The sequence below is a fragment of the Pipra filicauda genome, unplaced genomic scaffold (assembly GCF_003945595.2).
Source record: "Pipra filicauda isolate LSUMZ 115617 unplaced genomic scaffold, ASM394559v2 scaffold37_size4185640_pilon, whole genome shotgun sequence".
Lineage (NCBI taxonomy): Eukaryota > Metazoa > Chordata > Aves > Passeriformes > Pipridae > Pipra > Pipra filicauda.
The window spans coordinates 517,440-544,892 of record NW_024104509.1 but is presented as its reverse complement, the minus strand read 5'-3'; the positions used below and the strand labels follow the sequence as shown (position 1 = coordinate 544,892).

The 27,453-nt window shown below is 40.7% G+C and overlaps 1 protein-coding gene across 3 annotated transcripts in view; it reads left to right on the top strand.

Annotated features, from left to right (window-relative positions):
• The window catches only part of TTC37 (tetratricopeptide repeat domain 37), a 48,352-nt gene extending 35,404 nt beyond the window's left edge, over positions 1-12,948 (top strand). For all 3 annotated transcript variants that reach the window (XM_027728974.2, XM_027728980.2, XM_027728981.2), the window contains 9 exons: positions 478-531; positions 638-746; positions 2,045-2,173; positions 2,707-2,828; positions 4,772-4,930; positions 7,396-7,548; positions 9,285-9,415; positions 11,039-11,162; positions 12,645-12,948. In XM_027728974.2, the coding sequence (XP_027584775.2) occupies positions 478-531; positions 638-746; positions 2,045-2,173; positions 2,707-2,828; positions 4,772-4,930; positions 7,396-7,548; positions 9,285-9,415; positions 11,039-11,162; positions 12,645-12,722 (1,059 nt within the window). In that variant the 3' untranslated portion in view covers positions 12,723-12,948. The remainder of the gene's footprint in view (positions 1-477; positions 532-637; positions 747-2,044; positions 2,174-2,706; positions 2,829-4,771; positions 4,931-7,395; positions 7,549-9,284; positions 9,416-11,038; positions 11,163-12,644) is intronic.
• The last annotated feature ends 14,505 nt before the right edge of the window (positions 12,949-27,453 follow it).

The following is a 27,453-nucleotide window of genomic DNA, read 5'->3' as shown; positions in this document are numbered from 1 at the left end:
TTCCAACAATAAAAGGCTGTACTATGTATAATTTTTTATTTAGTTTTATAGAGATGTGTGTAAATAAATATATATTAAAATTTATGTGTTCAATTTGATTAATCTAGTCAATTTCACTTTTTGCATTAGCCAATGTTTCCTTGCCACTTTTGTGCTTACTATTATCTTTTCTCCAAATAAATACTCTTTTCTTAATTTATGTTAATTATGTAAACAGAAATAGCACCTGAAAACAAACTCCTTTGTATATGGGGCTAATATCTGAAACAAATCATATGGTTAAGCTCTAATCCTGAATGTCTCTTCCTAATTTTTTATGAGATTGTGCTATAAGCAAGGAAAATACCTCATTTTGCAAATTCTGTATTCATGATTAACAAAGATAAAAAGATACCTGCATTATATTTTTCATAAAATTAATTAGTAACCAAATTAACCATGTAACCAAATTAATTGGATTTTTTTTTAATCTTGCAGGGGGGAGCTGTGGCAGGAAATATCGCACATATAATCGATGCAAAGCACGGAAAGGTTTGGCTTTCTTAAAATGAAGATTTTGTAATTCCATAAACAATCCTAAAGTTAATTCCATCTGATCACTTACAGTTTTAAGTGACTCTTATGTTCTGTTTTGTAGGAAGTCCTGCTGAATATTGCAGTTAATCAATTGGCAGCAGGTCACATGCTAGAAGATGAGAAAAACAACCCTATAAAAAATATCCAGAGGGCCATCCACATCTGTCCAGGTTACTCTTGTTCTCAAACACAGTAGTGATTTTTTAATTTTTACCCATCAAAAGCAAAATTACTGGATTAAGAAAAGTAGATTTCTTTTCTTGGTTTGGTTTACTGTTTAGGGTTATCCATGTACATTTTGGGGAGAATGCTTAGAATTGAAATTTTCATTGTCATTCCAAATCATTCCCATTTAATTCCCATTGTCATTCCCATTCCAATGGGAATTAAACCAGACAAGAAGAAAAATATCATTGGGTTTTAAGGCTTATTCTGAAAATATGGGCAATTTCTTAATCCCTCAGTAGGAGAAGACATTAGTATTATTTATTATGTTAGCAAAATTCCCTTAGAATTACCTTATGCAACACCAAGCAGAAGAGAATTACTCATCTAGCTTGAGAATTTGAATTGGAAAGGTTCTGTTACAATGTGCGGGTTATGAACTATAGACAACTGTTCTCTTACTAAATGGTGTTCTTCCTTAAGTGTATGAAGCAAAAACCTAGCTTGGTTTTCAATTTCTAGTTTGCACTTGATGGAATACCAAAATGCTGTTTCTTCTGCAGTCATTTTTCTCTGATGCAGAAGGGTGACTGCAAGTAAAAAATTTCAGTTACTTTCCTACAGGAACACACAAGAATATAACTGCTAATCAAAAGCAGTATACTTTGCATTTTACTTTGTTGAATCTTCAAGCTTTGTTTCATTTTGCTGGGAAATTTAATTATCTTAGGAATGAAAATGTACATAGATGAAATCTTTAAATAATCACTGTTCAGTTCATGACAGAGACTACTCTTCCAGTAGTAGGTGTTCTTCACAGGGCTAGGTTAAGGTAAAGCTGACAGTGGAATTAACTGGCAGTGGAAGTAGGCACTTAGTGCTGTAACTTTCATGTTATTGGTCAGACGAAACTGATTCTGTGTGACTGAAAGCTGTGGATGGCATCTTGAGATTTTTGCTGCCACTGTTACAGCACTAAGTGATAGCCAAGGTTAATCTGTGTAGTCAGACATAAACTGGCAGCTTCAGGTTAGCACACTGGTGTTTATGTAAAAATACATTGGTTGGTTTTAGGAACAGAATCTTCCTTTTATAATCTGACAAATCTTACTAGTTAGAGACAAGTAGTTATCAGCTTCCTTGGGCTGAGTTCTATTACTTGTCTTGTTGTTGCTATCTCTTATTTACAGTGTATAGTTCCATTGATAGCTATGTTTTTATGGTTTATCTGGTAAAGACCATTCTAAATGAACTACCAGTGTATTTAGAATGGCACAACTTGCCTTTGACCATTCTTTTCTAGATAATCCTACTGCCTGGGCAGTGCTTATGGCAGCCTGTCATGCTGAAAACACTGTTGTCTGTCTAAACAACACTCAGCCGAAACGAACAGGTCTAGAGATGACACTTGTGTCTACAGTTTCAGCCAAAAGTAAGCTATACAAGTTTTCTAATTAAAAAAAATAATAAAATTGATCTGAGCTTGCATTACTATTCTGAACTTGCAAAGAGGCTGAGGATTGCTCAGTCGTGAGTTGAGCTATAACCGTATTGTACACATAAAAAATGCTAAATTCTAATGCACAGCTAGGGTTAATTACTTAATAGCAGCTTGCTTTCCCTTCCAAAGCCTCAAACGGTTTTCTAAAATAGTACTTCTGAACTCTGATGTCTAAATGGATGGTTGTAGGTGTATTACATTGCAGCAACACTGCTTATGAGGAAAGACTAAAGTACCCTTGAGTTCTGTAACTTTTCCAGTAAAGGCTCAGTCTTACTCAATGTCCATAGTGTTTTGAAAACTGGAATTAAAATTCCATGTTTGATTAATTATTCCTGAATCGTTAACTCAAATGGTGTATGCATTTTTCCCATCTTGCTTTTAATTTTGCCATCTTTCAATATTCCTTCTAATGAAGAAAGTCATGTCAGATTAAAACTCTAGTGTTTTAACTGTCTTTACAGCTGGGGAAAGTAACCTTCCTCATAATTATGTCCATATTCTGGAAGACTGGTGTCTCTGTCAAGCTATTACCAGTCTAGAGGAGACCGGTAAACTATCAGAAGCTGAAGCTCTTTGTAACAAGGTATGATGGTGTCACGCTGGCAGATTGTGGTAGAATTGTAAAAATAATTTGTGTGCATTATAAAAAAAGGTAATCTTTGAATTAGCAACTGTCTGTTCCATCAGAGTTACAAATACAGTAGTTCACAGAATATTCTGAGTTGTAAGGGGTCATTGAGTCCAACTCTTAAGTGAATGGCCCGTGGGGGCATTGAACCTGCAAGGTTGGCATTATTAGCACCATGCTCTACCCAACTGAACTAGTTGTTGGTATATTCTCCCTTCACCAAGATGCTGCTTCTGTTTGCAACACTGAAACTGTGTTAATAGTTGAAACAAGTAGTGTATGTCATGATAAAGATAAATCTGCTCTTTCTGCCTAGAATTAACCTAGAATTAAGCAAAACATTACAGAAATTTGAGGCAAGAAGTTCATGTAGGAGACTTTGCCTGGGACTTTACTTCCTGCTGGGTTGTGTTGTTACTTTGTTTCAGAGCCACAAGGTTTTGTATAAAGAAAAGTCTTGAGGAAATACAGCTGGGGAAGGGGACTGGGGTGTTATCAACATTGAAGTGTGTGTTTCACGTGTTCATGAACAGAAGACTTGGCAAAAGATAAGCAAAAAAGCTGTTGAACCCAGCAGCACCCATCCTTGACTTTCAGTAAGGAAAATTACTAATCCCATGCAAATGTGCTCCTTGGTTTTGGCATTTCTGTATTAACAGGGATGAGAGTTAAAAAAAAAACCACAAAAAAAGCCAAAACAAACAGATTTGTTGAACATGCTGGTTTTCAGGGGAAAGTACTTTCTTGTCCCTCTGTTTGCTTGGTGAGAAGGTGTTTTTCTTTTCTGGCCACCATGTCTACTGACCTGTCTTCTATTAATGATTAATGATTCTATTAAAGATCAGAGATTTCTAAACATACAAAGTATGTCCTTCCCCCCATCTTGTCATGGGGGGTGGTTATGGAGGGTTTTGCATGTGTTTTGTTGGTTAAATTGCTTGGGGAGAGGACAGTCAGTGCCTACAGTTAGTGAAGAAAAAGGGGAACATCCTCTGGTACCACAGACTCTCAGTGACAGTTTTGGACCCTGAAATTCTCAGAAAGCCATATAACTAGGGATGATGAGTCAGGCACTGCTGTCATTCAGTTTGAGATAGGCAGCGTGATTCCGCACTTGTTCATGAGGGAAAATGGCAGCAAATTTAGGAGCTTCTATTGTGTTTCAGAAAGTCTCTGCATTCTTTATAAAGCAGCAGCTTGTTAAGGATTCACAGGCAACATATTTCATTTTATAAAAAAAAGAGATGTGTGAAAAGTACAAGTTGTTTCTTAAATCTGCTTTGAATTATAATTCTTGAAAGTATTCTGATTTGAGCAGGAAAAATAACATGAAATGAGGCTTGCTGAAGCTTCACATACTTCACCTGAGAAGGGTAAAGCAACGGATGGCTGGTTTTCTGTCTTTGCTATTTTGTGTGTTTTTTCAAAAAAATGCTCTCTAGGGACCTACTGTTATGGAACAGGAAGTGTTTAGTAAAGTGCTTCTGTTCCAGGGAGAATAAATCACCTTACCTGGGAGAACTGAAACTGCTTGAAACACAGTCAAAGTCACAGGTTTTTACCTCTATTAATAGGCCCACACTGGTAATGATTGACAAACCAAATAAGAACTGTCTTTCAGACAGTTTAAGACTGCCTGAAATAATAACCAAATAACTAAGAGTAGGACATATACAAAATTTGGGATAGACTTCAGATGTATTTTGAGGAGAGTAAAAAAGGTTAACTATTTTCATGGGTCAATCCCTGGAACACTGCTTTGTGCAGAGGAAGAGGAAACTGCTATTTTGCAAACATCCTGAGAATGCTTTCAATGCTGTTTTCTGTACAGAACAAAATGGAAAGATGTAAGTTTCTTTGATATTTGGGAATGGTAATTCTGATTGTTTTGGTCTTAGGCTTTAAAAAGCTGCCCTGAGCACCCAGCTCTGTTTTTGCTTTTGAGACAAGTTCAGTGTAAGCAGCTGTTGAAGTCTCACAAAGAACTTCCAGGCAACATCCTGGAGGAGCTTCGCAAGACAGTCATGACCAGTCCAACTTCAGTTGCCGCCTGGCAAGTAAGTGTGCATCCTTTCCCTGACTGATGTGCCACTCTCACACCCACTGTAAGAGGGTGAACATTAGTTTCACTGCTTGGTTTTATTTATCTGCTGACAGTCAATGACAGAAAAAATAACTTGTATTTGGGTTGTTATAAAGTTGAAACATCATGTTAGATTTATTTAATAGTTGAAATAATAAGAACCACTAGTAAGGGTAAGCAGACAGGAGAATTAAAAACTTGAGATAAATCCCTAGCACCTGTGTCTTTAGGGAACTGTGATTTGACATGTAAGCAGAAAACAGTGAAATATTTCATAACTCATAAGACTAGATGGAAGTAAAGGGTTTCCTAATGTAGTAATATACAGTTCCTTATTCAGGATCTGAAAACCTGAATAAGTCTCTTCCAGTCACCTTATTTGGGAGAATTGAAATCGCTTGAAACACAGTCAAGGTCTTTCTCCGTAATCTCCTGACTTCAGATGTGACTGTTCTTTTGAGTAAGTTGATTTTGCAGAGAAGAGAAATCACTCCCAGTAACAGTGTTCACTAACTCCCTTCCATGCCACCATGAGTGATCCCTTTTAGTAGATATGAAGATGCTATTACTCACTTCATATGCTGCTTCTGTGAGACAGTCTGAGAAGTCTGTCTCACAAATGCCAAGAGATCTTTCTGGTGATGCAGCACATATGTTTGTTTATTTTTAACAGTTGGTTCTAGTTACAGTTATTATCTTCCTTTTCCAATGTAAGTAGCATATTGTTTAGAAAAATTCTGTGAGCTTTTAGAGTCCTTTATGTAGTTGAGAGATTTATGGCGCTCTCTCTGCCTATTGATAAAATAAAACCCTGCTTGTAGTACTGAAGTTGATTTCAGTCTTAGAAGACCAGTGCAAGGCTGCTGTAGAGATCGTTATCTCACTTGTTTCAGGGCTGCACATCCTCTTCTCTTCTGAAACACAGGAGTATCATTTCTGTAAAGATACTTTTTTGATGCATTTTTCACTGATTTGTGAGACTTCCTCTTTCTGATCTACAGAACTCATTCAGATTGGATTTGCAAAATAGAGGGCATGCAAGACATGATTGTATCCTCTATTTTAGTAACACATTTTGGAAATTAAATTAGGGCTTGTATACATTCTTCAAGCATCCCTTGCATAGCCAAGTCATCTTGCTTACCAGCAGGGATAAGTGAACTGAAAGTGTATATGATGTAGGGAGTGGGAGGGCTTGATTGTTTTGGTCTTCTTAATCCAGGCCACAGATAAGCTACCTCTGAGGAAGATCTTTTCAGTTCTAATTAAAGAAGGTATTTCTTAGGGCTTAGATAGCATTCTGAAAAAGCCTGGCTGCTACATCTGTTCGTAGTGGATAAATATATGCTTTTATGTTTTCTGTCTTTAGACTTCCTAAGAGTTTGATAAATGTTTTGTCTTACTCAGAAGTATCCACTGTGATGCCTTTCAGTTTTTACTCGGTTATAGGGGCCCTTAACTATTCTTTTCGCTGAAGTTTTTGGCTTTTGTCTTAATAGTTGTTTTGCAGGACTTAGGAGTGCTGCTGAACTGCTATTCTGATGGCTATTCTACTTTTTGTGCTGTGGCTTATCAGGAAAATAGAGAGAAGCACATCTGGTAGAGTTGCCTTTGTGCCTTTGCATAAGGGTTCTCTTCTTCACATCTTGGGAGCTAGACATCTTCAGCTGCAAAGAACTGAGGCCAAGGGAAGCTTTTTTTTCTTCACATGAATGAATGTTTTACTTTACAAAGCAGTCCTGCAGCTCGATGTCAAGAATGCACAGTCTCACTAGTGCTAATTAATGCTTTCTAATGTGTCTAGTGGATAAGTAACTTCTGTGCATCAGAAAGGGTTAATAATTTTTGTCCCTTGTAACACCAGGCAGTCTTTAGCTAGCAAAAGTCTAAAGACCTTTGCTCAAAAGCAAGGGAATTCTTTTTTTTATAAGAAATTGCTTTGTTTGCTTGATGATCCAGCAAAGAATATTTCTAGATGTGGCTTACACATTTTCATGCAGGCAGCACAGGCATGAAACTCTGCCTCCAAGTGTCTTATTTCCTTTGTCCCATCTGTCTTCTATGGCATGACTCAGCTGATTCAGAAACTGTGTAACGCAAGTCTACACCCATCACCTGGATTCATGCTTATGTCATAATGTCTTTCTTCCTGGCATAACTCAAATGCACTGAGAAAATCTATCAAAAAGGTGTCCGTGAGTGGTCTAGGGAACTCCCAGAATAAGTTACTGTAGTGAGGTGTACTGCCAGTTATGCAGCAGACTACATTTTTCTGCAGGGCAGTGCGCAGTATATTGCTGGAATGAGGTATGGGTGCATGGTGGTGTTTTTAGCTAATAGTATGCTGTGGTACTCTCATAGATTGAACTAAATGATATTGTCTAAGGGCGGTGTGTTTTGGTGGCTCCATAACTGATTTTGTTGGATGTTTATTTTCAGTGGCTGGCAAAAGTATATCAGTCTCAAAGAATGATGATTGGAGCAGAGATGTGTTACAGAAAGAGTCTGCAGTTGGCGTCACAGCAGGGCAGCTGGAATGGGAAGTTATCCAGTCTGCTCAGGCTAGCTATGCTCGCACTGGAAATCTGCATGGTAGGATAACCAGTATAATGTAACTGCATGATTTAAGAGGAGTTGCTGGAATGTAGGGCTTCTGTAGTCTTTAAATGAAGCCCCTGTTTAAATCACTTTGCATTTTATGAATGACAGCTAGAGAATAAAGTGAGACTCCAAGGAGTTACAGTGAAATAATCACATAGAACCACTATGTACAGAAAGAGACTAACTTGTTCAATAAGACTTACTTGTCTAATAACAGTTTCAGTTGGATCATCCAAATTGATGTACCCTTCAAGTATCTGTCCTCTTTTTCAGAAAACTGCCTCAATAAACATTTTTTTCTGCACTGGTGCCTGGAGACATCAGTCACATTTCAAGTAATTTTATGCCATATGGTCATTTCCAGATATGGTGCCTTGCCTTGTAGTGTAAAAACAATCTAAGGGAAGTGTACGTTGTGGTGTAAAGAAAATTACTCTATTCCTTGCAGCGAGGGGCAAGGTGAACATACCTCAGATTCTCGGCAAGTGTTTATTCTCTTTAAGCATAGTCACTCCAGAAACTTGAAGTGCACTACCAGATTGCTTTAAAGCCTAGTGTAAAATGTAGATACTGCTGTGATCTTGGCTAACACTTTTTCATGTATTTTAACAGATGACCCAGCTAAGAGCCATAATCAAAATCAGGCAAAGCAACCCCATCTATCCTGAGATCTTATATAAGAAAAGGCAGTCAGTTTTACAGAGGATAAAGCTGCAAAGCTGTTATGCCTTGTGGGAGAAGAGAATCACCCTCAGTGTAGACAAGTTTCTTTCTCACAAGGCCTATGCTTCAAAAGGTTAAATTTGTCAAGTGGCAGTATTTTTCCTGCCATGATTATTCTGTCAGTTTTCTAGTGGTCTGCTCCCTGTTTCTTATTGCTCTGAAATGCTTCCACAGGTCACAAAGTACCTTCTAACTTAATTAATACTACTTCTTTAAGTGCTGGCCTGAATGGCTTAAGAATGCACATGACTTTGTTTAAAATGAGATTAGTATGAATTTGATTATCTCATCTCTGCTTTCTGAAAGAGCAGAGCAACTGATAAGTGGATTTCTTTTCGGACTCTCTAAACTGCACTGATTTAATGAAATGTGCGAGAGCCTGGTGAAAAAGTTCTGTGTTGGAAAATTGCTTGTCTCCCAGTTATCTGTCCAAATGAAGTATAGTAGTTTGAATGCTATCCAGACACACTGGGCATAATAAGGTTTTTCTTAAGCCAGTTTTATTTTTTTCTTTTCTTTTCTTGTTTGCTCAAAAGTCATTTTGTTAAGTAATTACCATCTTGGAATTGGTTTTCACTGTTGGTAAAAAATGTCACTTCTGGGGATAAATTCTACATTCTAGAATAGTCTTGTATATGGGATGAAGATTTACAAGCTGAAGAGCAAACAAGTGTTTCCGAAGCATTACTAAAACTTGTATGGAAAAAACACAAGGATTGTTTGCATAAATGAGGAACTGGAATGCTGGCAAGGTTGGTCCTATGTCAAGTTAACATGACTTTTCCAGGCACTTCTAACCACTGTTTGTGGTTTTTTAAAAGGTATCTTTCTAACCTGCCAAATACTTTATATAACTCAGAACTGCTTGAATTAAACCTTCTTTCTAGAGAGCTGCAAACACACTACAATAAAGTCCATTTTTGTTTGTTTGGGTTTTTTTTGGCTTGTTTGTTTGTTTGTTTTTTTATTCTTTTTTCCCCCTTTATTTTTCACTTTTATAATAGGCTAATGTCTCAAATGAGCACTGGCCATCCTTGGTTCAGGAGGCAACAACAGAAGCTTTGAAACTTTCTCCTTGCCCCCTGGCAGCTCTGCTTCAAGCCCTGCTACAGTATAATCGCAAAATGGGAGCAAGGTATGCATGATCTGTTAAGTTCTAAGTGTAATACACTGTCTAAAAATACACACTATCCCCAGATCTAACTCCAAGAACTAAAAGAAAATTGAAAGCAGGAATTAATTCTTGAAATTAGTATGGGAGTTAAAAAGGAGAGGAGAGAAAGTAGTGTGGGAAGCAGCTGAATCTTCCTCTATTTGTGGAAAAAAAAATGTATATGACCTTCCTACTAAGAGAAAAACAGCTATAAGACAATTTTTATTTTAATAGCATGTTACCTAAATAAATTAATCAGGAAGAATACACATTCTTAAAAATGCTGTAAAATAGCACAGTGGAAACGCATATCACTACCCTATATACTGTTGGTATTAATTTTGATCCTGAATTGGCCTCCAGTCAAAGTTCATGCCTATTCCTGAACAACCAAGTGCACATTGTGGCTTTTTGAGGAAGGGAAAGAAGATTTGAGGAAGGGGTACTTGGAATCTTCCTATGTAGTGAATTTGGTTCTTAGATCTTTTATAGTATTTTTGTTTAAGATAGGAAAATTTGGAATTTTTTTATGGTTTTGTTCAATAATTCACCTGTTTTGTAGATAATTCTGACAAACTGGCTTACTTTCTCTGTTGGCATTTAAGAAGGCAGCCTAATGTGATTGTGATAGTTGTCAACTATAATAAAATTAAGATAAAAACTTATTTAATCAATTAAAATTGGTCTTATTACAATTTCAGATATTAATTTATGTGAACAGTATATCACAAGATCTAATTGATCTGCCTAGGTGTTTCAAAATCCTGAAACAAGAAATTAATCTTAAATACAAATTAGAAACATAAAACAGTTAAATCACAATCTACTGGAAAATCATGTTGTTTATAACGGACAGAATGTAAAGAACAAGAGTCAAAGCTGATGGAGCACCAGCGAATTATTATGAGATTCCTAAACATAATTGGCAGTTTTTACCAGATTTCTAACGACACTGTGAATTTGAAAATGTATTGGTTGGGTATAAACTGTTGGTGTTGGAAGGTAGTATCAGCCAAATAGAACTTCAGACTTCGTGTAATACTCTATTCCAATTTCCTTCTCTTCTGCAATTTCACATCCTGTCTCTGTTTGCAGGAACTGCAGTACCTTTTGTGAGTGCCTGGATTAAATATATTTGTGTATAATATTAAATTCTATTGGTATCACTAAATTCTAGTACCTGCTTCTTTCAAGTGCACCGTTATTTCCTAGGTCTTAAAGAGGAAAATACCTGCTGTACTTGTTCAACAGATTACATACTGAAATCAGAGACTGTGCTGAAATCACAGGTGTCATGATGTTTATCATGCTCTTATAGCACTTGTGAAATCTACTATGTCAATCTAATTAGGATTACTTTCTAGTTAAAGCAGTAACTTGAGTGTAATGTATTAGCCATAACAATGGAGGCAGAATTCCGTAGCATTCTAGAGGCAACTACATAGGAAACAAAGGGATGTACAACTCTAGACTCACTTTGTTGGGCAGTATGGAAATAAAGATGTGACCTTATATTACTTCTGACTGTTGTTGCTTGCTCTGGTATGTTACATGCAGCCTAATCAGTTGCATTTGATTTGGATTATGTTATGATTATATTTCTAGGGAGACTCGACGAATGTTGGAAAGAGTGATTTATCAGCCAGGGAATCCAGAAACTATAGTGTCGGTGGCACGCTGGTACCTCCTGCAACATCTGTATGCCAAAGAGGATTGTGAATTAATAGATGTAAGACAGTACATTTTATACATAAATTCAATCTATTTACATTTTATATTACATTTACAACTTGAAAGAGGATAGAAGCAGGCTAAGGAGGTTCTGGCTTACCTGCTCTTAAGGTGCGATGTATAAAGGTTCTATATTGAAAAAATGTACTTTGGTTTTTGAAATTTACACTAGTTTCTTTGAAAGTCTTCCATTCCTCCATACAATAATAATGAAAAATAAAGTGTCTAGTCCAAACTTGCAAGAATTCTACTAGTGGCTCTTCAGACACGAGGACCATTTAATCAAAATTTTACCAGAACGTACAAATGTACTAAAAGATACACGCTCTAGCCTGGGTGTAACTTGGAGTATCCCTGACTCAAAAGATCTGAGCAGTAAGATGCTGTACGTTCTGTATTGAGGACTTATATCTGTAATGGTACATTATTTCAGTACATAGTAAATGGTACATTAGTTTCTGTTGACAGGACTTCACAAATGGATTTGGCCAAACTTAAAAATTCACTCAGTTCTTTCATGTAATGCAAATGGGCAGTCATTCATTTTGACCTGCAACTGGAATCACTTTGCTAGTCAAACTCTGAATACACTCTCCTAGTAACCTCCTCACTGCAGCCACTGTCATGATGAGTCTTTTGCCTAGATCATTAGCTGTTTCCTGGTGAATGTTGAATCCAATAAAAAGTAAATTTGGAGGTACAGCATATAAATAGGCTCAGCACTGACAAAAATCCATACACAGACATGGAGGTTCATAAAAAAATCTAGAATTAATGATTTCAGATGATTCTGGTATGATCTCACTGCACTTCCTTTTGCAAAGTCATCTGTACTCCCTACCAAAGAACATGATGATAATGACTGAAGATTCGTTTGATCCTACTTAATGGTTTTCCTTTTAATAGGTATAATGTGATTGGATTACAAGAGAAGTGCTAGAAGCTTAGGAACATTAGGCTGTTGTGCAAGCTTTTTTAAATAAGAGAAAAGCTCTAAGTATGGTATGTGGAAAAAAAATCAAGGAAATGTGAATTTTAGAGGGGGAGGGAAAAGAATATCTGGCAAGCTTTTAAGTTGCTGCAGAGAATACTCCAGTCTGGCAAATGGAGACTTATACAAAGGTTCTAGCAGGAGACAACTGTATGTCAGCAGGAAGATAGGTCTCATATAGCTCTGCCTGTTTAATTGCCAGCACTTAACTAACTTGTCAAACTTAGTTTCAGCCTCAAGTAACAAATGATGCTGTTAACAGAGCATTGGTAGTGACTACAGGTTTAGCAAGTCACTGTAGTGTGAGGTTTTGATCTTTTAAGAAAGCTGATGTGTAATGTTGAATGTTTTCTATCTGGGCTTTATGGGTGAGGTAATCTATTATGGAAACTGTCTCAAAGGAATGAAAATACATTTGAGATTGCCTGTAAAATACTAGCAGTAAAAATCTTAATTTCTCAGTTTTTCATTGTTTGTTTTTCTATGCAGGTGCTTATAGAAAATGCCAAAGCTAATGGAGATGTTAGAGCTCTGGAACTAAATGAGAAGTTGTCAGCAAGCGCCTAGTATGGACTATCTCAAGCAAAATAATCTAACATTCATCTAACTTAACTAGTTCACCTTCCAGAAACATATATGGTTTGGGCTATTGTATTTGTTTGTCTGGTTTTGTTTTTTTCTGTTTCATCAACTGTAACTTTGTTCTTAGTTTTACTTCTTCTTGAACAAAACTAGACTATTTTCTTGTTGAGTTATATAACCCATAAAATCACACTTTACTTAGAAAAGAAAATCCTGATTTTTTCTTTTGTTTGCTTCTTCACCTAAACTTCATTGCTATTCACAATAGAGAGTATTTTTCTGTATTTCCCCCTTGGTCACACACAAAAGTACAATATTTCCAATGGGGTCCTGAACAGCAGCAAGCTTTTAAACAGATTAAGCAGGAGATTGCACACACCGTGGCACTTGGACCAGTCAGGACAGAACCAAATGTGAAAAATGTACTTCATTCCACAGCCATACCCAAAAATCGAGCTAATGAAGAACATCACAACAACAAACAAGCAGACTGAGCTGCACAAGTCAAGGTGTCGCAAGTATCTAGACTGGCAGCATAAGGGGGAGTTGTTCTTAGCTCAATGGGCACATGATGTTTCAGGCCATCAGGGTAGAGATGCAAGTTATAGATGGGCATGAGACCGAGGAGTGGATCTAACCATGGACACTAAGTTATCCATGATTGTGAGACATGCACTGCTATTAACAAGCAAAGAGAGTGAAGCCCTTATGGTATGGTGGACGTTGGGATAAGTGTAGATATGGGGAGGTCTGGCAGGTTGACTATATCACACTGCCACAGACCCGCCACGGTAAGCACTATGTGCTCACCATGGTGGAAGCAACCACTGGATGGCTAGAGACTTATCCAGTGCTTCACAAAACTGCCCGAAATACCATTCTGGGTCTTGAAAAGCAAGTGGCACCCCAGAGCACATTAAGTCAGACAATAGGAGTCATTTCAAAAACAGTTTAGTTACTACTTGGGCCAGGAAACATGGCATTGAATGGGTATATCATATCCCATATCATGCACCAGCTGCTGGAAAAGTTGAGCGATGCAACAAATTGCTGAAAACTAATCATCATCATCATCATGGCCAGGCTTCGCGAACAAAGATTTAGGAAGGCTCTATTCACGTTTGTTACAAGCGCGCTGGTGGCTTATGAGGCCAATACAAGATAGACATGTCCGATTACAAAAGGCACAGCAGAAAGACTCCTTAGGTGGTATATTCTGCAAGACATGGTTCTTTCTGTATTGTCTTTTCTCCTCGAGAGTGATCCTGCGTGCGTTCTCAAAGGAAACGGCAGCGTTATAGATGGTGTGTCTCCAGGCCTCCCGACTTGAGGCCAGAGTAGACCAGTTATGATGATCAATATGGCCGAGGCTGAGATGTTGTTTCAGGGAGTCCTTGTATCTGTTCTTCGGGGCTCCTCTCTTGCGGCAGCCGGTGGCAAGTTCACCATAAAGCAGGATCTTCGGGAGGCGGTGGTCCTTCATCCTTGAGACGTGCCCTGTCCATCGCAGCTGTGTTCTCAGCAACATGGCCTCAATACTTGTGACTGCTGCTTGTTCTAGAACAGATGTATTGGTCACATAATCTGACCAGTGGATGTTTAGGATTGTTTGGAGGCAGCGTTGATGGAAGCATTCTAGGAGACGCAGGTGGTGGCGGTAGACGACCCACGATTCAGAACCATATAAGAGAGTAGAGAACAGTATGGCTTTGTAAACACTGATCTTTGTACTTTTCTTCAAGTGTTTATTATGCCAGACTCTTTTATGGAGTTTTCCAAAAGCACTATATGCCTTTGCTAACCTGTTGTCTATCTCCCCATCAATCTTACCATCTGAGGAGATGAGGCTGCCTAGGTAATTAAACTGCTGGACTGATTTGAGCTCTGATTGGCCAATAATGGGGATGATGGAAGACTTCCTGAGGTGCAGGTTGATAGAGAACTTCTGTCTTCTTTAAGCTGACTTCCAGCCCAAAGAGCTCAGCAGCGTCTGCAAAGCAGGATGTTAAACGCTGCAGAGCTGCTTCTGTGTGGGCCAGAAGGGCGGTGTCATCAGCATAAAGCAGCTCCTGGACAAGACGGTTTAAGGTCTTGGTGTGGGCCTTCACTTGCCTTAGGTTTAAAAGGCTTCCATCAGTACGGTATCAAATGTAGGTACCGTCCTGATCATCGAGGTCTGCTGTGGCCCTTTGGAGCATCATGCTGAAAAAGACTGTGAATAGGGTTGGAGCGAGAATGCAGCCTTGTTTCACACCATTGGTAATTAGAAAGGGCTCAGAAAGTGCATTGCCATATCTGACTTGGCCGTGCTGATCCTCATGGAGTGAGATGATCACTTTAAGGAATTTAGGGGGACATCCTAAATGTTCCAAAATCTGCCACAGACCTTTTCTGTTCACAGTATCGAAAGCCTTGGTGAGGTCGACAAAGGTTACATAGAGACCTTTGTTCTGTTCCCTACACTTCTCTTGCAGTTGTCTGAGAACAAATACCATGTCTGTGGTACTCCTGTTGGCTCTGAAACCACACTGACTTTCAGGTAGAATTCCTTCTGCAATAGCCGGTATTAGTCTGTTCAAGAGTATTCTTGCCAGTATTTTGCCAGCAATGGTGAGCAGAGTAATACCACAGTAATTTGAGCAATCAGATTGAATTCCTTTCTTCTTATACAAGGTGATAATGACTGCATCTCGAAGGTCTGATGGGAGTTTGCCTAGTTCCCAACAGTGTACCACAAACTCGTGAAATTTGGCATGGAGTGCTTGGCCCCCATGTTTCCAGACTTCAGGTGGAATTCCAGCTGCCTTACCGATTTTCACCTGCTCTATGGCCTTGAGGGTTTCTCCTAAGTGGGGGCAGTATCCAATTCGTACTTCACTGGTTGTTGTGTGATGGACTGAATTGCTGAGTCCTGGACTACACAGTTGGTACTGAAAAGAGTCTGAAAGTGTTCAGACCATTGATTCAGAATGGAGGTTTTATCCGTCAGAAGCGTTTGACCATCAGCACTGAGTAGAGGGCTTTGTACCTGGTATGTAGGCCCGTGTGCTGTTTTCAAGGCGTCATAGAATCCTTTGTGATCACCCAAATCTGTGCATAATTGAGTTTTTTTCAGCTAGATCGATCTACCACTTGTTCTGGATGTCACGGAGTTTCTGTTGGAGCTTGCTGCATGCGAGATGAAAGGCTGTTTTTCTTGTGTGACAGGATGGCAGTGCAAGGTGTGCTTGGTGGGCGGTTCTCTTCTTCCTCAACAAGTCCTGGATTTCTTGATTGCTTTCGTCAAACCAGTCCTTGTTCTTCTTGAGGGAGAACCCTAAGGATTCTTCGGAGGATTGCAGGATGCTGTTTTTAATATGGTGCCAAATTGTTTCAGGAGAGGAATCTGCAGAATCTGTGGAATGGTTTTCAAGCCTAGTTTGAAGGTTTGCCTGGAATCTGTCTCTAACTGTGTCTGATTGGAGATTGTTTACTTGGGAGTCTTCTCCTTGGGATATTGCCCCTTTTAGGTTTGAATTTGAGATTGAAGTTGAGTTTACAGCGCACAAGCCGATGATCTGTTTGGCATTCTGCACTGGGCATCATGCAGGTATGGAGGACATCGCGAACATCTCTCCGTTGCACCAGGACATAATCGATGAGGTGCCAATGCTTAGATCTGGGGTGCATCCAGGTTGTCTTCAGACTATCTTTCTGCTGAAAGATAGTATTAGTGATGGTGAGCTGTTGCTCCACACAGAATTCTAGAAGTCGACCATTATCGTTGCCGTTTCCAACACCATGCTTGCCTAATATTCCTTTCCAGGCTTCAAAATTCTTACCTACTCTGGCGTTGAAATCACCAAGGATAATGATCTTATCCTCTGCAGGCACCTTTTGGGTAAAGCGGCGCAGGTCAGTGTAAAATTCATCTTTTTCAGCAGGGTCAGCTTGGAGAGTTGGGGCATATATACTAAAGAGGACAACGTGTTGCTTGTTGGGGAGTGGAAGGCGTAGGAAGATAATGCGGTCAGAGTGACCTGTTGGCAGATTCTCGAGTTTTGGAACAATAGAGTTTTTGATCATGAAGCCAACTGCCACAGTCCGCGGGGGTGAGGGAAATGGGACCACGGCACTGCAATGAGGGTCAGGACACAGTTGAGGGTTCGGGAAGCAATGCCGACTTTATTAAGGGTAACAGCGACTTAAATAAGGTAGGTTCAGGGGGTGGACTCAGGCTTAGGGAGGAGCAAGAGACGGGCAGCTCAGGGAGAGTAGTGGTTGGGAGACAGGGGAAAGGTGGGTGGCAACCTTGGGTCTCCAGGGGAATGGGCCAATGGGAGCTCTCTCCGCACTGCAGCAAACTGTAGCCAATCAGGTGCGGAGGAACGGGAAAGCAGTGGAGGACACGGGAGTAAACAAGTTTAGGCGGGAAAATGTGAGGGAAGAAGGAGACAATATGGAGGATATAAAATTTTCAACAATAAACTGGGGTACATAGGAATTCACCACAGTATAACAACAAACTGGGGTGAAACTGGGGAAAAACTGTCCGTCCAGTAAATGTCCAGTTCAACATGAGAATGTCCATTTAGTTTTCATATATTTTTCTCCATGCCTGGTATTTCTCCCACTCTGATTCTTCCTCCACCACAGCCAACTCCTGAGATATGCTTTTCGGTTCTGGGTTTACCTGACCAAAAGAGTGTGTAACCGGCACCATGTTCTCTGAGGCTGCCTTCCTCGTGAAGGCGAACTTCACTGAGAGCAGCAATGTCGATGTTAAGACGAGCCAGTTCATGGGTGGTTACGGCAGAACGACGCTCAGGACGTCCGCTATCCGCAGAATCGAGCATGGTTCTGATATTCCAACATCCTAGAGTTAATTTGGGTACATGTTTGGAGGCAGGTGTATGCCTTTGTCTTTTGATCTTTGTGCAACTGCATTGGAAGAAGATGCCCGTTGGCCTGCAGTTAACCAACCGGGTGAAGGTGGAGATGAGCTTTGTTTAGGCCACCTTTTCTAGGCCCCTCTCCGAGTGGAGCAAACAGTGCTCTCCTTGTAAAGGCTGCTTGGACATTCAGGATGCTGCCCAAAGAGACTGTCATCTCCGGTCAGTCTCAAATGACCAATATCCTGGACCACATGAATGCAGGGCTAGGTCTGTGGCTTCCAGTGCACCCTAAGGTTTAGGGCCAAGTGAGCTTGGATGGTGGCAGTGAGGTCCTCAGGACATAGGTTTAATTAGAGTGACCTTCTTTTAGATGGATGGCCTTACAGGGCTAAGCGAGCTCCATCTGCCCGGGTTTAGGATTAGAGTTTTCCTTCTCCTAGGATGACTGCCAGAAGGCTAATGAGCTCATCCTACCCAAGGATGTATTGTATCTGACCCTGCAGTTTTGACCTGTCTGGCATGGGTGACCCTAATGAAGTCATGTACCATCACCAGCATAGCTCGCAACCACATGGGGTACACAGGCTACAATCCTACTATTAAAACGATTAGGGCAAGTCTTACACTTCCTACTTTTCTGTCACCTGTCTATATTCAATCCCAGGGAAACACCCAGGGTCAACCGTTTGTCCTGACCACCCTTTCAGGATGTAACAAATATATCCAGAACATACTGAACCTGGGCAGTAGCTGCAGGTGAGCCAAAAACAAACGAACAAAACCATTCCAGCCCCCATACCCACCTAGGGCTCAAGTACTTCTCCAGGCCCCAGCCCGGTCGAGACCCCCAACCCCCAGAGAAAACCATTATCCATCCTGACCTTATCCTCCCCGCACTGTTTTACCTCATATCTTCCCATGCACCACGTACCTGCCCACCCTCCAGTCCGAGGACCCCCATGGCCTGCCTGGTACCCTTCCCTTCCCCCCTCATTCCCCCAAACCAGACCGGCAAACCTCTGTGTGCTTTGAGGCTTCCACTCTCCATTCTCACAAGGGCACAAAGCCACGCTGGCGAAGCTCCCTCTCTCCTTTCTCCTGCTGGGGGGGAGGATGGGGGGGTGCGGCGGCCCCACGCGGGCCCAGGGGCGGCCCTGGGCCACACGGGCCTGATGGCGGGGGGGGCCCAGGGGCGGCCCACGGGCCTGAGGGGGAAGGGACCCCGCACGGGTGACCCGCGGGCTTCCAACCTGCTGAAAACTACTCTGAAGGCATTGGGTGGGGGGACTGTCAAAAAATTGGGATCAGCATCTAGCAAAGGTTACTTGGCTAGTCAACACTAGAGGCTCCGTCAGTCAAGCAGACCCTGCCCGAACAGAGCCCCTTCACACTGTAGATGGAGACAAAGTCCCAGTAATTCACTTGAGAGGTATGTTAGGTAAAGCAGTTTGGGTTAACCCTCCCTCAAGCAAAGGCAAACCCATTTGTGGGATTGTCTTTGCTCGAGGACCTGGATACACTTGGTGGATAATGACGGAAAATGGGGAAACTCAGTGTGTGCCTCAAGGAGTTTTAACCTTGGGAGAAATCTACTTTGTATTCTGAGTTGTATGTTGCAGGAAGAGTCACCGGACGAGGAAGATCCGAACTAAGCTGATGCTGGTGCTCAATGATGAGACCACCATAGTAGACAAGACCTGTACAAGCACGGGATATAGGCGAATAATGGGGATATGGGCATGGCATAAAATGGTATGGAATAAAGGGTGGAAATTGTAATGTGTTTGTGTAGTAAAATAACAGTTCCTCTTTCCAGGAGGAACAGGATATTCCATACCATGTTACATCAGTCCAACTATAAGAGGGAAGGGAGAATTAGCTCGGCCCTTCTTCTTTCTTCCAGGATGGCCCTGTAGGCAGCTACATCTGTCCAATATGCCATTCTGTGGGGGAGGTAGAATTTTTTACTGTTAGTTTCCTTTGCCAGTGTGTTTGTAGCATTATTAGTCTCTTCTTTTTTTCCTCCATGTAAATATAAACTTTATTCCTTGGTAAGCCCGGGTTTTTCACGGTTTTTTTTGTTTCCCCTTGGGGGGACAGCGCAGGCTCAGTGGACACCTGGCTTTCAGCCAAGGTAAACAGCCACACACTGTCATTTTAACAGGAAAAGTAAGCTCAGTAGACTAGGGCTTCTACTCTGCAGAAGTGAGTAGAAACCTCTGACTGTCAAGAATCCCTTCTTATCTCTTGTCACTCACTCCTTCACTCCTGATCACTTTCATTCTCCCACCTTCCTTAAAAAGATTATTTACTGTAAATTTAGATCAGTTGTATTTCCCTTCACAGCTTGGTGTCATACAGTCTTGAACTATCAGTTACTGCAAATATTAAAAAAAATGTTGCCTAAAGAGATCATGGAGAAAAAGACTCTAGGCCAATTTAGCATATAAGATAAGATAAAAAGAGCTGGTCCTTTAATCAGGCCTCAGGCCTGGGGGAAAACACACAACACACATGCCCCAGACAGTGGTTCTATGATTTTATAATAAGGTCCATCCAATCCCAGATCTATGCACTCCCTGGTCCTGCCCAGTTCTGCCCCGTGATACACCCCTCCAGGAATTGGATTTGGGATCTTTGGGACCCCTTCTTCCTCATCTTCATCTTCTTCCCAGAACATAACAGTCCTTGGAGCTCCTCCAAAGTTCTGGGCTTAAAGGTTGCTGTGTCTGTGTGATATCTTCTGGTCCAGGCTTAGGGTGTGATGTTCTTAAACAGAGGTGTTTTTTCTTCCATTCTACTTTGAAAAGAAGACTAAACACACTAATAGAATTTAGAGGGATTGATATGAAATGGGGTAATAGGGTTGGGTATATATTAACTATTATATTAAAGGGTAAGGGATATAATACAGCTACATTAAAATCTACATTTACTACACAACTACTTCTAAAATCTACAAAAGGTAAAAAATCTAAAAAACTCTGAGGCATCAAAAGGGAATGTTGCAAAACCAAGATTTGTACTCTCAAGAATAGCTGTAACTTTTTTTAGCTTGCTGCTATTAAAAACCTGAAAAAATTTTTGCAGCCTATCATTTGTATCCTTGGCATATGTTCTTTATATGTGTGCCTCCCGCTCTAGTGTCATCACCAGCCTGATGGCAGCATGGTAAGCGACTGTCTGCCCCTGTGAATCCTTCTGTGTGAGCCTATACTTTGTTAGCACTAAGCCTTAAATACTTTCTAGCATCTTGAAGAACAGACAAATGACAACAGGCCAGAGAAACCAATTAAGTAACTGTTAACTGTGAATATTCTGTATTAGGAAAAAAAGTAGTAATACAGTGTTTTTTCACTTCAGAAGATCATGAACTTACTTTTATTGTGAACAGGGATGAACTCCTTGAATAAGATAATTATACACCCTAAAATCATATTACAGGCCCTGTAGGAAAAAAAACAAAACCACAAATCTCTACCACCTACTTCATTAAAAGTGCTCAGGGAACATGAGTTTAAACTTAAGCTTCTGTAAAATTCAACAACATGAGGTAAAAATCTTGCTCTCATATTTTAACAATGTCCCTTCCAAATTGGCACCTCGTAGCAATCTGCTGTAGCACTGAAAAAACTTGTGAATTCACACAAATTGAAGCAACCCTTTATTTATACTGTTTTATACTGTTGTAGAGCTCAGCAAAGTAATGTACAAAGGCACATAAGCATCACTGAGTTGAGGAATTGAGAATTGTTTATTGTTTCACTGCTTGAGAAGTCATACCTTCAGCTACTCTTGCTGTAAAGGGGGAAAAAATAAACGTTCTCCAACTGTAATTTATTATGTTGGCTTATGCTGAAGGCAGAATGGAATGAGATCCAATGAATTTGAAGGTAGAACTTTCCACTTCTTCAGATAGAAAGGATTTCATATGCTGCTTGTATTTCCTTTTATATAAACATGAGAAAAAAGCTTCCTTCTGAGAATTTTATTGATTGATTTGTTTATGCATTATGCCCTGATAATTGCTGGATTTGATTAATACTCCACCTTTGAGCTTCTCTCAGAATGGTATCACAGTGTTGAGTGGGCAATTACATTAATTTAGAGTGTCTTCCTAACCTTAGGAAAACACAGATACGTTCTTCTCTCTCCCCGACGTTTTTTTTTTATACCTTTCAACTTTTTTTTAAGTTTACAGACATAAAGCTCATGAAAACTGTTTTAATACTGCAAAAAGGCACCCTTCCAAGAAGTACAGCCCTAATCCTGCAGCCCAGCTGAATATCGTCCTGGATGTCTAGAATTTACCTTTCCTTCTCAGCTCATTTAACTGAACAGCTCTCCGTTAAATAACTTTTAAATTTAATGTTCTGAGGGGAAAGATGAATCATTTTGAGTTTGGTTGCAGCGTGGACTGACATATTGAGATAACTCCTTTATGCTGGGAAGTCACTCAATAGTAATATATTGAAATATATATTCATGTATGATCTGAATTTATAATTAGGCCCTGAAACCCTTCTGCTTTAATTGTACAAATCAGTGCTTAGATAAAACATTTGTTTGTGCCATACTGCCATGTGAAATGATAGATGGATAGATGGATAGATAGATTAGATAGATAGATAGATAGATAGATAGATAGATAGATAGATAGATAGATAGATAGATAGATAGATAGATAGATAGGAAATATGCCGTGATACTTCTCTCCTTTTCTCTCTTCCATGGTTAGACTCTGGCTTTTTTTCCATGCTGTGTGCTTTTAGAAACACATTCATCAATAACCTTGTATTTCGCCTTTTTGATGTTCTTCAGTATACTGCGAACTGCAGCATCCGGGGGTCTCAGTGGGGGATAGATATACCAAACCTTACCTGCTTCACTGGCAGCCAAGTACATGGACAAAAAACGGTAAGCCTAGAAGGATCTAGAGATGGGCATTTTGGGATGCTGCCCTCCGCCCCAAATGTTTTGCTATTTTGCACAAATGGACTTCAGGCCTACAGTGAGGGCAGAGCCCCTGCTAATGGACCAAACATACAGCAGGACTAAAATATGGATCCAGAGGAGCTCAGAAAAGGCTGCATGTTGTTGAGATTTCAGTGTTGCTAGTTTCCTGCTGCTTGTTGGAAATGTGACAAACACAGACCTGGCGTGAAAGCAGAGTGTAATGCTGCGACTCTTTCCCATGCACTTTATCTCCAAAGAGCCTGACCACAAACAAAATGCAGAAAGGTCATCTGCAACCTTTGTTGACTTTTACAAGATGTGTGTGATTTCTGTCACTTTTTACTCACTGAAGAAGGTTTAAAAGTACCAAAATTTTTGCCTGCAGGAACAACATGATTAATTGCTGAAGCAACATTCCCTACTAACTGCATTGTTTTGCATTCAGCTGTCATGCTGTGCAGGCCTGGCATCTCAGAAAGGCCACCTGCAATTCATGCTTGAGAAACCTGCCTTTCCATAGAGCAAGGAGCATAAGGGACTTGCAATATGGATTATTAGAGGGCAGTTATCTGAGTCCACTTGAATCTTTTTCTCTGGGCAACGGACTACTTTACAGAAACAAATGTACTGTAGAAATTGAGGTTTCTATTGCAATTGTATTGTGAACACTTTTTTTGGTCTCCCTGCTGAAGAACTGTATTAGCTTCTGTTGGGAAATTATACTGCTGTGGTTTTTTGTCCTGCTCCCAGAGTTTTTCTCCTTATTTCCAGACTCTTTTTCTTTGTTTTGAAGCAAAACAAACCTTCAAACCACCACTAACTTTTATTCAGTCAAACAGAGAAGATAAGTCCCCTCCGGTTCTGTCTAGGGGCTTGCCCATGGAAGACTGGGGCTACATCCATCCTCATGGAATTGCCTCTGGTCATTTTTCCTTTTAACTCCTGTGCCCGTACTGATAAAGCATAGGTGGGTTTTCTCTCCCATTTACTCATGTCTTCCCCATGTTCGTGGGATAAACCACAGGTTGCCCTATGTAGTGTACCCTCTCTCTCTAGCCAGGGGATGCCTATTCTGGATAGCAGGGCTCCATTTTGCACTGGTGAGACATGGACAATGCTCTCTTTAAACTCCTCTCTTGAGTTTTTTGTGGTCATAGTTGCCCAGAGGTCCACAACTAATTTCTCGGCAGAAGAGATATGGGCCCATAGTGGGGCATGGACAATCTCATTATATGTCCTGAGTGTACTCATCATAGAGCCTACTGTTTCTTTGTTTTCATTCCAGTGCATTGTCACCAGGAAATCAACATATATGGTGGCCCTGCACATCGAGGTTCCACCACATCTGTGATGGACACTTGACCTTGTCAGGGTCACTATTGGATTGCTTGTCCCTTGTGAAAAGTATCTCTAACAGTGCCATTTCTCTCAGACATTGGATCCCATCTTCCATGGTCTCCCAGGTAAAAAGGTGATTCCCCTGCAGATTGTTTCTGCGAGCAAACCTCTCTCTTATGCTTCTTAAAAGCCGTGTTTGGAGATGGAGGGGTTCTGACTCCCTAGTTAGTACCCACATCCTGAGACTGGGATCCTAAATGCCTTGCTTTGCTACCGCCAAGCAGTGCACCTTCACCCATAAGATTCCAGACTCAAATCAACGAAGTCAGAATAGGTTCATCCAGTCCTTGAGTGATGTCTCTCCACAAATTACAGAAATTATCAAAGATACTCGGTGATTATTTCTGGGTCTGTTATTTGTGAGGGTCTCACCTCCCCATCGTCATCTACTGGGTGAAACAATTTGGTCTTGTATTTTCTCATTTGGATAGGGGCAACTTCCATTGGCTTGCGTTGTCCTTCTGGTTGTGTTACACTCTGAGATGCCATGGTGTCAGGTGTTTTGTTTTCTTTCTTTTCCTCCTGAAGGTGCTGCACCATACCAAGCAGCTTTCGTGTCTTAGGTTTACTTGTTCTAAAAAACCAAGCAGGAAATTTTTTTCTTTCCCCTTGCCTCTCTGTAAAAGAAAGATGTTGAATGGGGGAGGGTGGTTTGCCTTGGGTGATTGATCAACACAAAAGAACTAACTAGCAGACCTGCATGCCAAGCTGATGGCCCTCCTAAAAACTGTGAGAAGGGGTAATGAGTTTTTTTTCTTCCCTACTCAGAAATGGGACACTTCACCTTTGCCTTAACTCAGGCAAGATGTGTGTTTGAGGGGTCAGAGGTTCACTCTGTTTTCAGCCTGGTCATCTGGCTGTTTTCTGGCCTCGGCTTGCCTGCACCCTGTTCTGCCCCCAGCCCAGACCTGCTCAGACTTCATTGGAGGGGTTTGACCCACCTGCAGAGGAACTTTTTGGGGAGGAAGTCGGCCTTCTCCCTCCTCTGCTCCTGTGTTGGCAGTGGCATGTGTTCATTGAGGAAAAGGGGGAATTCCAGGCCACAGTCAGCTGCAGACAGTGTGAGTTTTGTGGGAACAGCCTTTTTCCCCCTTTTTCCCTTCCCCTTCTCGGTGTGTGGAAGATCTCCATTTTCGGCTTCTCCCGCGCTCCGGGGCCTCACGTGGCAACCGCCAGAGCCCAACAGCGCCCCCTGCTGACCAACACCGAGCACTGCAGGCTCTGCTCCTCCAGTGATCCAACGGTGCCCCTGCTGATCTGTAGCAGTACGTTCGGATACATGTCCGGAATAAAGACAAGTGCCAAAAAATACTCAAGCACACAAAATATCTTTTATTACAGTGAGAATAATAATAATAGTAATAAACTTAGCAAGAGGAATTAAAAACTAAAAAAGGATACAAAATAACTATCTTATCGGGTGGCATTAAAACAAATACTATGAACAGCATTTAGTACAGTATTAACTAGTGAAAAAAAAAAGGAATACCAAAAAAGGATCTTAACACAATATTATGGATAACATGATATTGGTTAGTAAAGAGGGAAACTAAAGGAAAAATACTATAAACATAAAAGGGGAATTAAAGGAACACTAAAAGGATATTAAAAAGTTTGTTCTCTCAGTTGCTTCCTATCAATAACCTGTGCTTACCCACACAGACAGGCCAGGGCTGTCAGGACCTGCAGCAGCTGGTCGGTGCCCGTGCTTAGCGGGTGTCCCCGCGGAGCAACACAGTCTCGGTGGTAGGATGAGTATCGCTCGACTCAGCAGCTCCGACACCCCATTTTTATCAGTTCCACATTACACTACGTAGGGCCAGTACGTAGTATAAGGTGATGCCTGAATGGCAGCCAAACACCACCTAATCATTACCTAATGGCAACAGTCTGCACATGCCCTACTTGTAGGGCAAGGGGCGAGCGACCCCTGCCCACATCATCTTCCTCCCATCATCATCTTTCTCACCCCTATGTATGACCTCTACCATTGTGTTTCAAGGGTAGATGTATCTATCTTGCAATATGTAGCAAAAACAAGGAAAAACTCAGCTCTGATAATAGGGGATATCAAGCTGACTTGCTAAAAAGCACAATGGACCTTACAATTAGCTTCTGCCATAAGTTACATTGTACCATACTCTAGCTGGTTTCACATCCTAATATGATTTCGTTCTCACGCCTCTATGCTCCATTGATCATCTAATTCAAAAGTACCCCCCTTACATGATCATGATTAGAATTGCACCAAAAGGCAAAAGGTACTGAACTGTTTCCCTTTTTGAAGGGGATTTTTGGGTATAGGATTGTTGTTTGGTTGGTTTTGTGTTCTTCTGTTGTTCTACCAATACATATATATGTTATTTTTCCTTTTTCCATAGTTCCTCAATTGGAGCCTCTTAATTTTGGATTTACAATTGCTAATTAGAGGGAGGAGTTTGGTCTTCCTCATAACTCATCCTACTTAGCAAAACACTTCAGTCTGATTAAACTGAGACATTTCAGTAGCCAGGGCTCCACGTGCAACCACAAGCTGCTCCTCCATAGCTCTACCATGGCACTTTCCCCTCACTGATCTCAACATCTTGACAGGGTCCTGCAGTTCTTCAAGGGTGAATTTCCAGGTCACTGGAGCAGTAACGATCTCCAAGAACTTACCCATGTACTCCCATAACCCATGCCAATCAAAACTCCTGGACACATTCCAGACAGCTCTTAGTCCTACTTTCAGACGTAAGATAGAGCAAAATATGCAAACTTCCAAACATCTCGAACATCCAGAGGGAATTTAAACTCTTCAAAAACTGTTGTAGTGAACCTGAAGGAGAAGTAGGTGAAGGACTGGGGGAAAAATGCTCCCCTGCATTTCTCCCCCAGATTGGGTGCCATTATCACTAAAATTCCAGGAATAACAGCTTTAGGTTAGGGTAGGAACACAACCCTGAAAACACATTCCAGAGGAGACTTATCGACATAGAATTTACAACCCCATGAATCTAAGTTACAAACTGAAAAACAGCTACAGCTACCTTGGTTTTAGAACCTGTTTTGACATAAACACCTATGAATGGAAAATACATATGCAGGAATACATGCCAAATAAACAGGAATAAATTGATGTGATGCCTGAGGGGTTCTATATCCAATGCACAGATGGATTATTCAAAACTGTTATTCTTTTTCCACGTTTTCTCTGAATGCCCTATGTTGGGAAACACCAAATTATTCTCGTGGTTTACTGACAGTTATGTCCCAGGGTGTAGGACCTCTAATGGAATAGAAAACCCTTCCCCCTCGAATTACAAAAATTTTGAAATTATGAGGTGTTTGAGTGAAGTATGGAAAATGAATATCAGTTTTACTAAAAACAGAGAACAAAACAGAACAAAGAAAAACCAAACTGTAGTGGTTTCGTTTAGACCGCTTCCTGGCAACCAGGTCGAAACTAAGGAAGTATCCATATCCCAATATTCCATTCTATTTTCGAT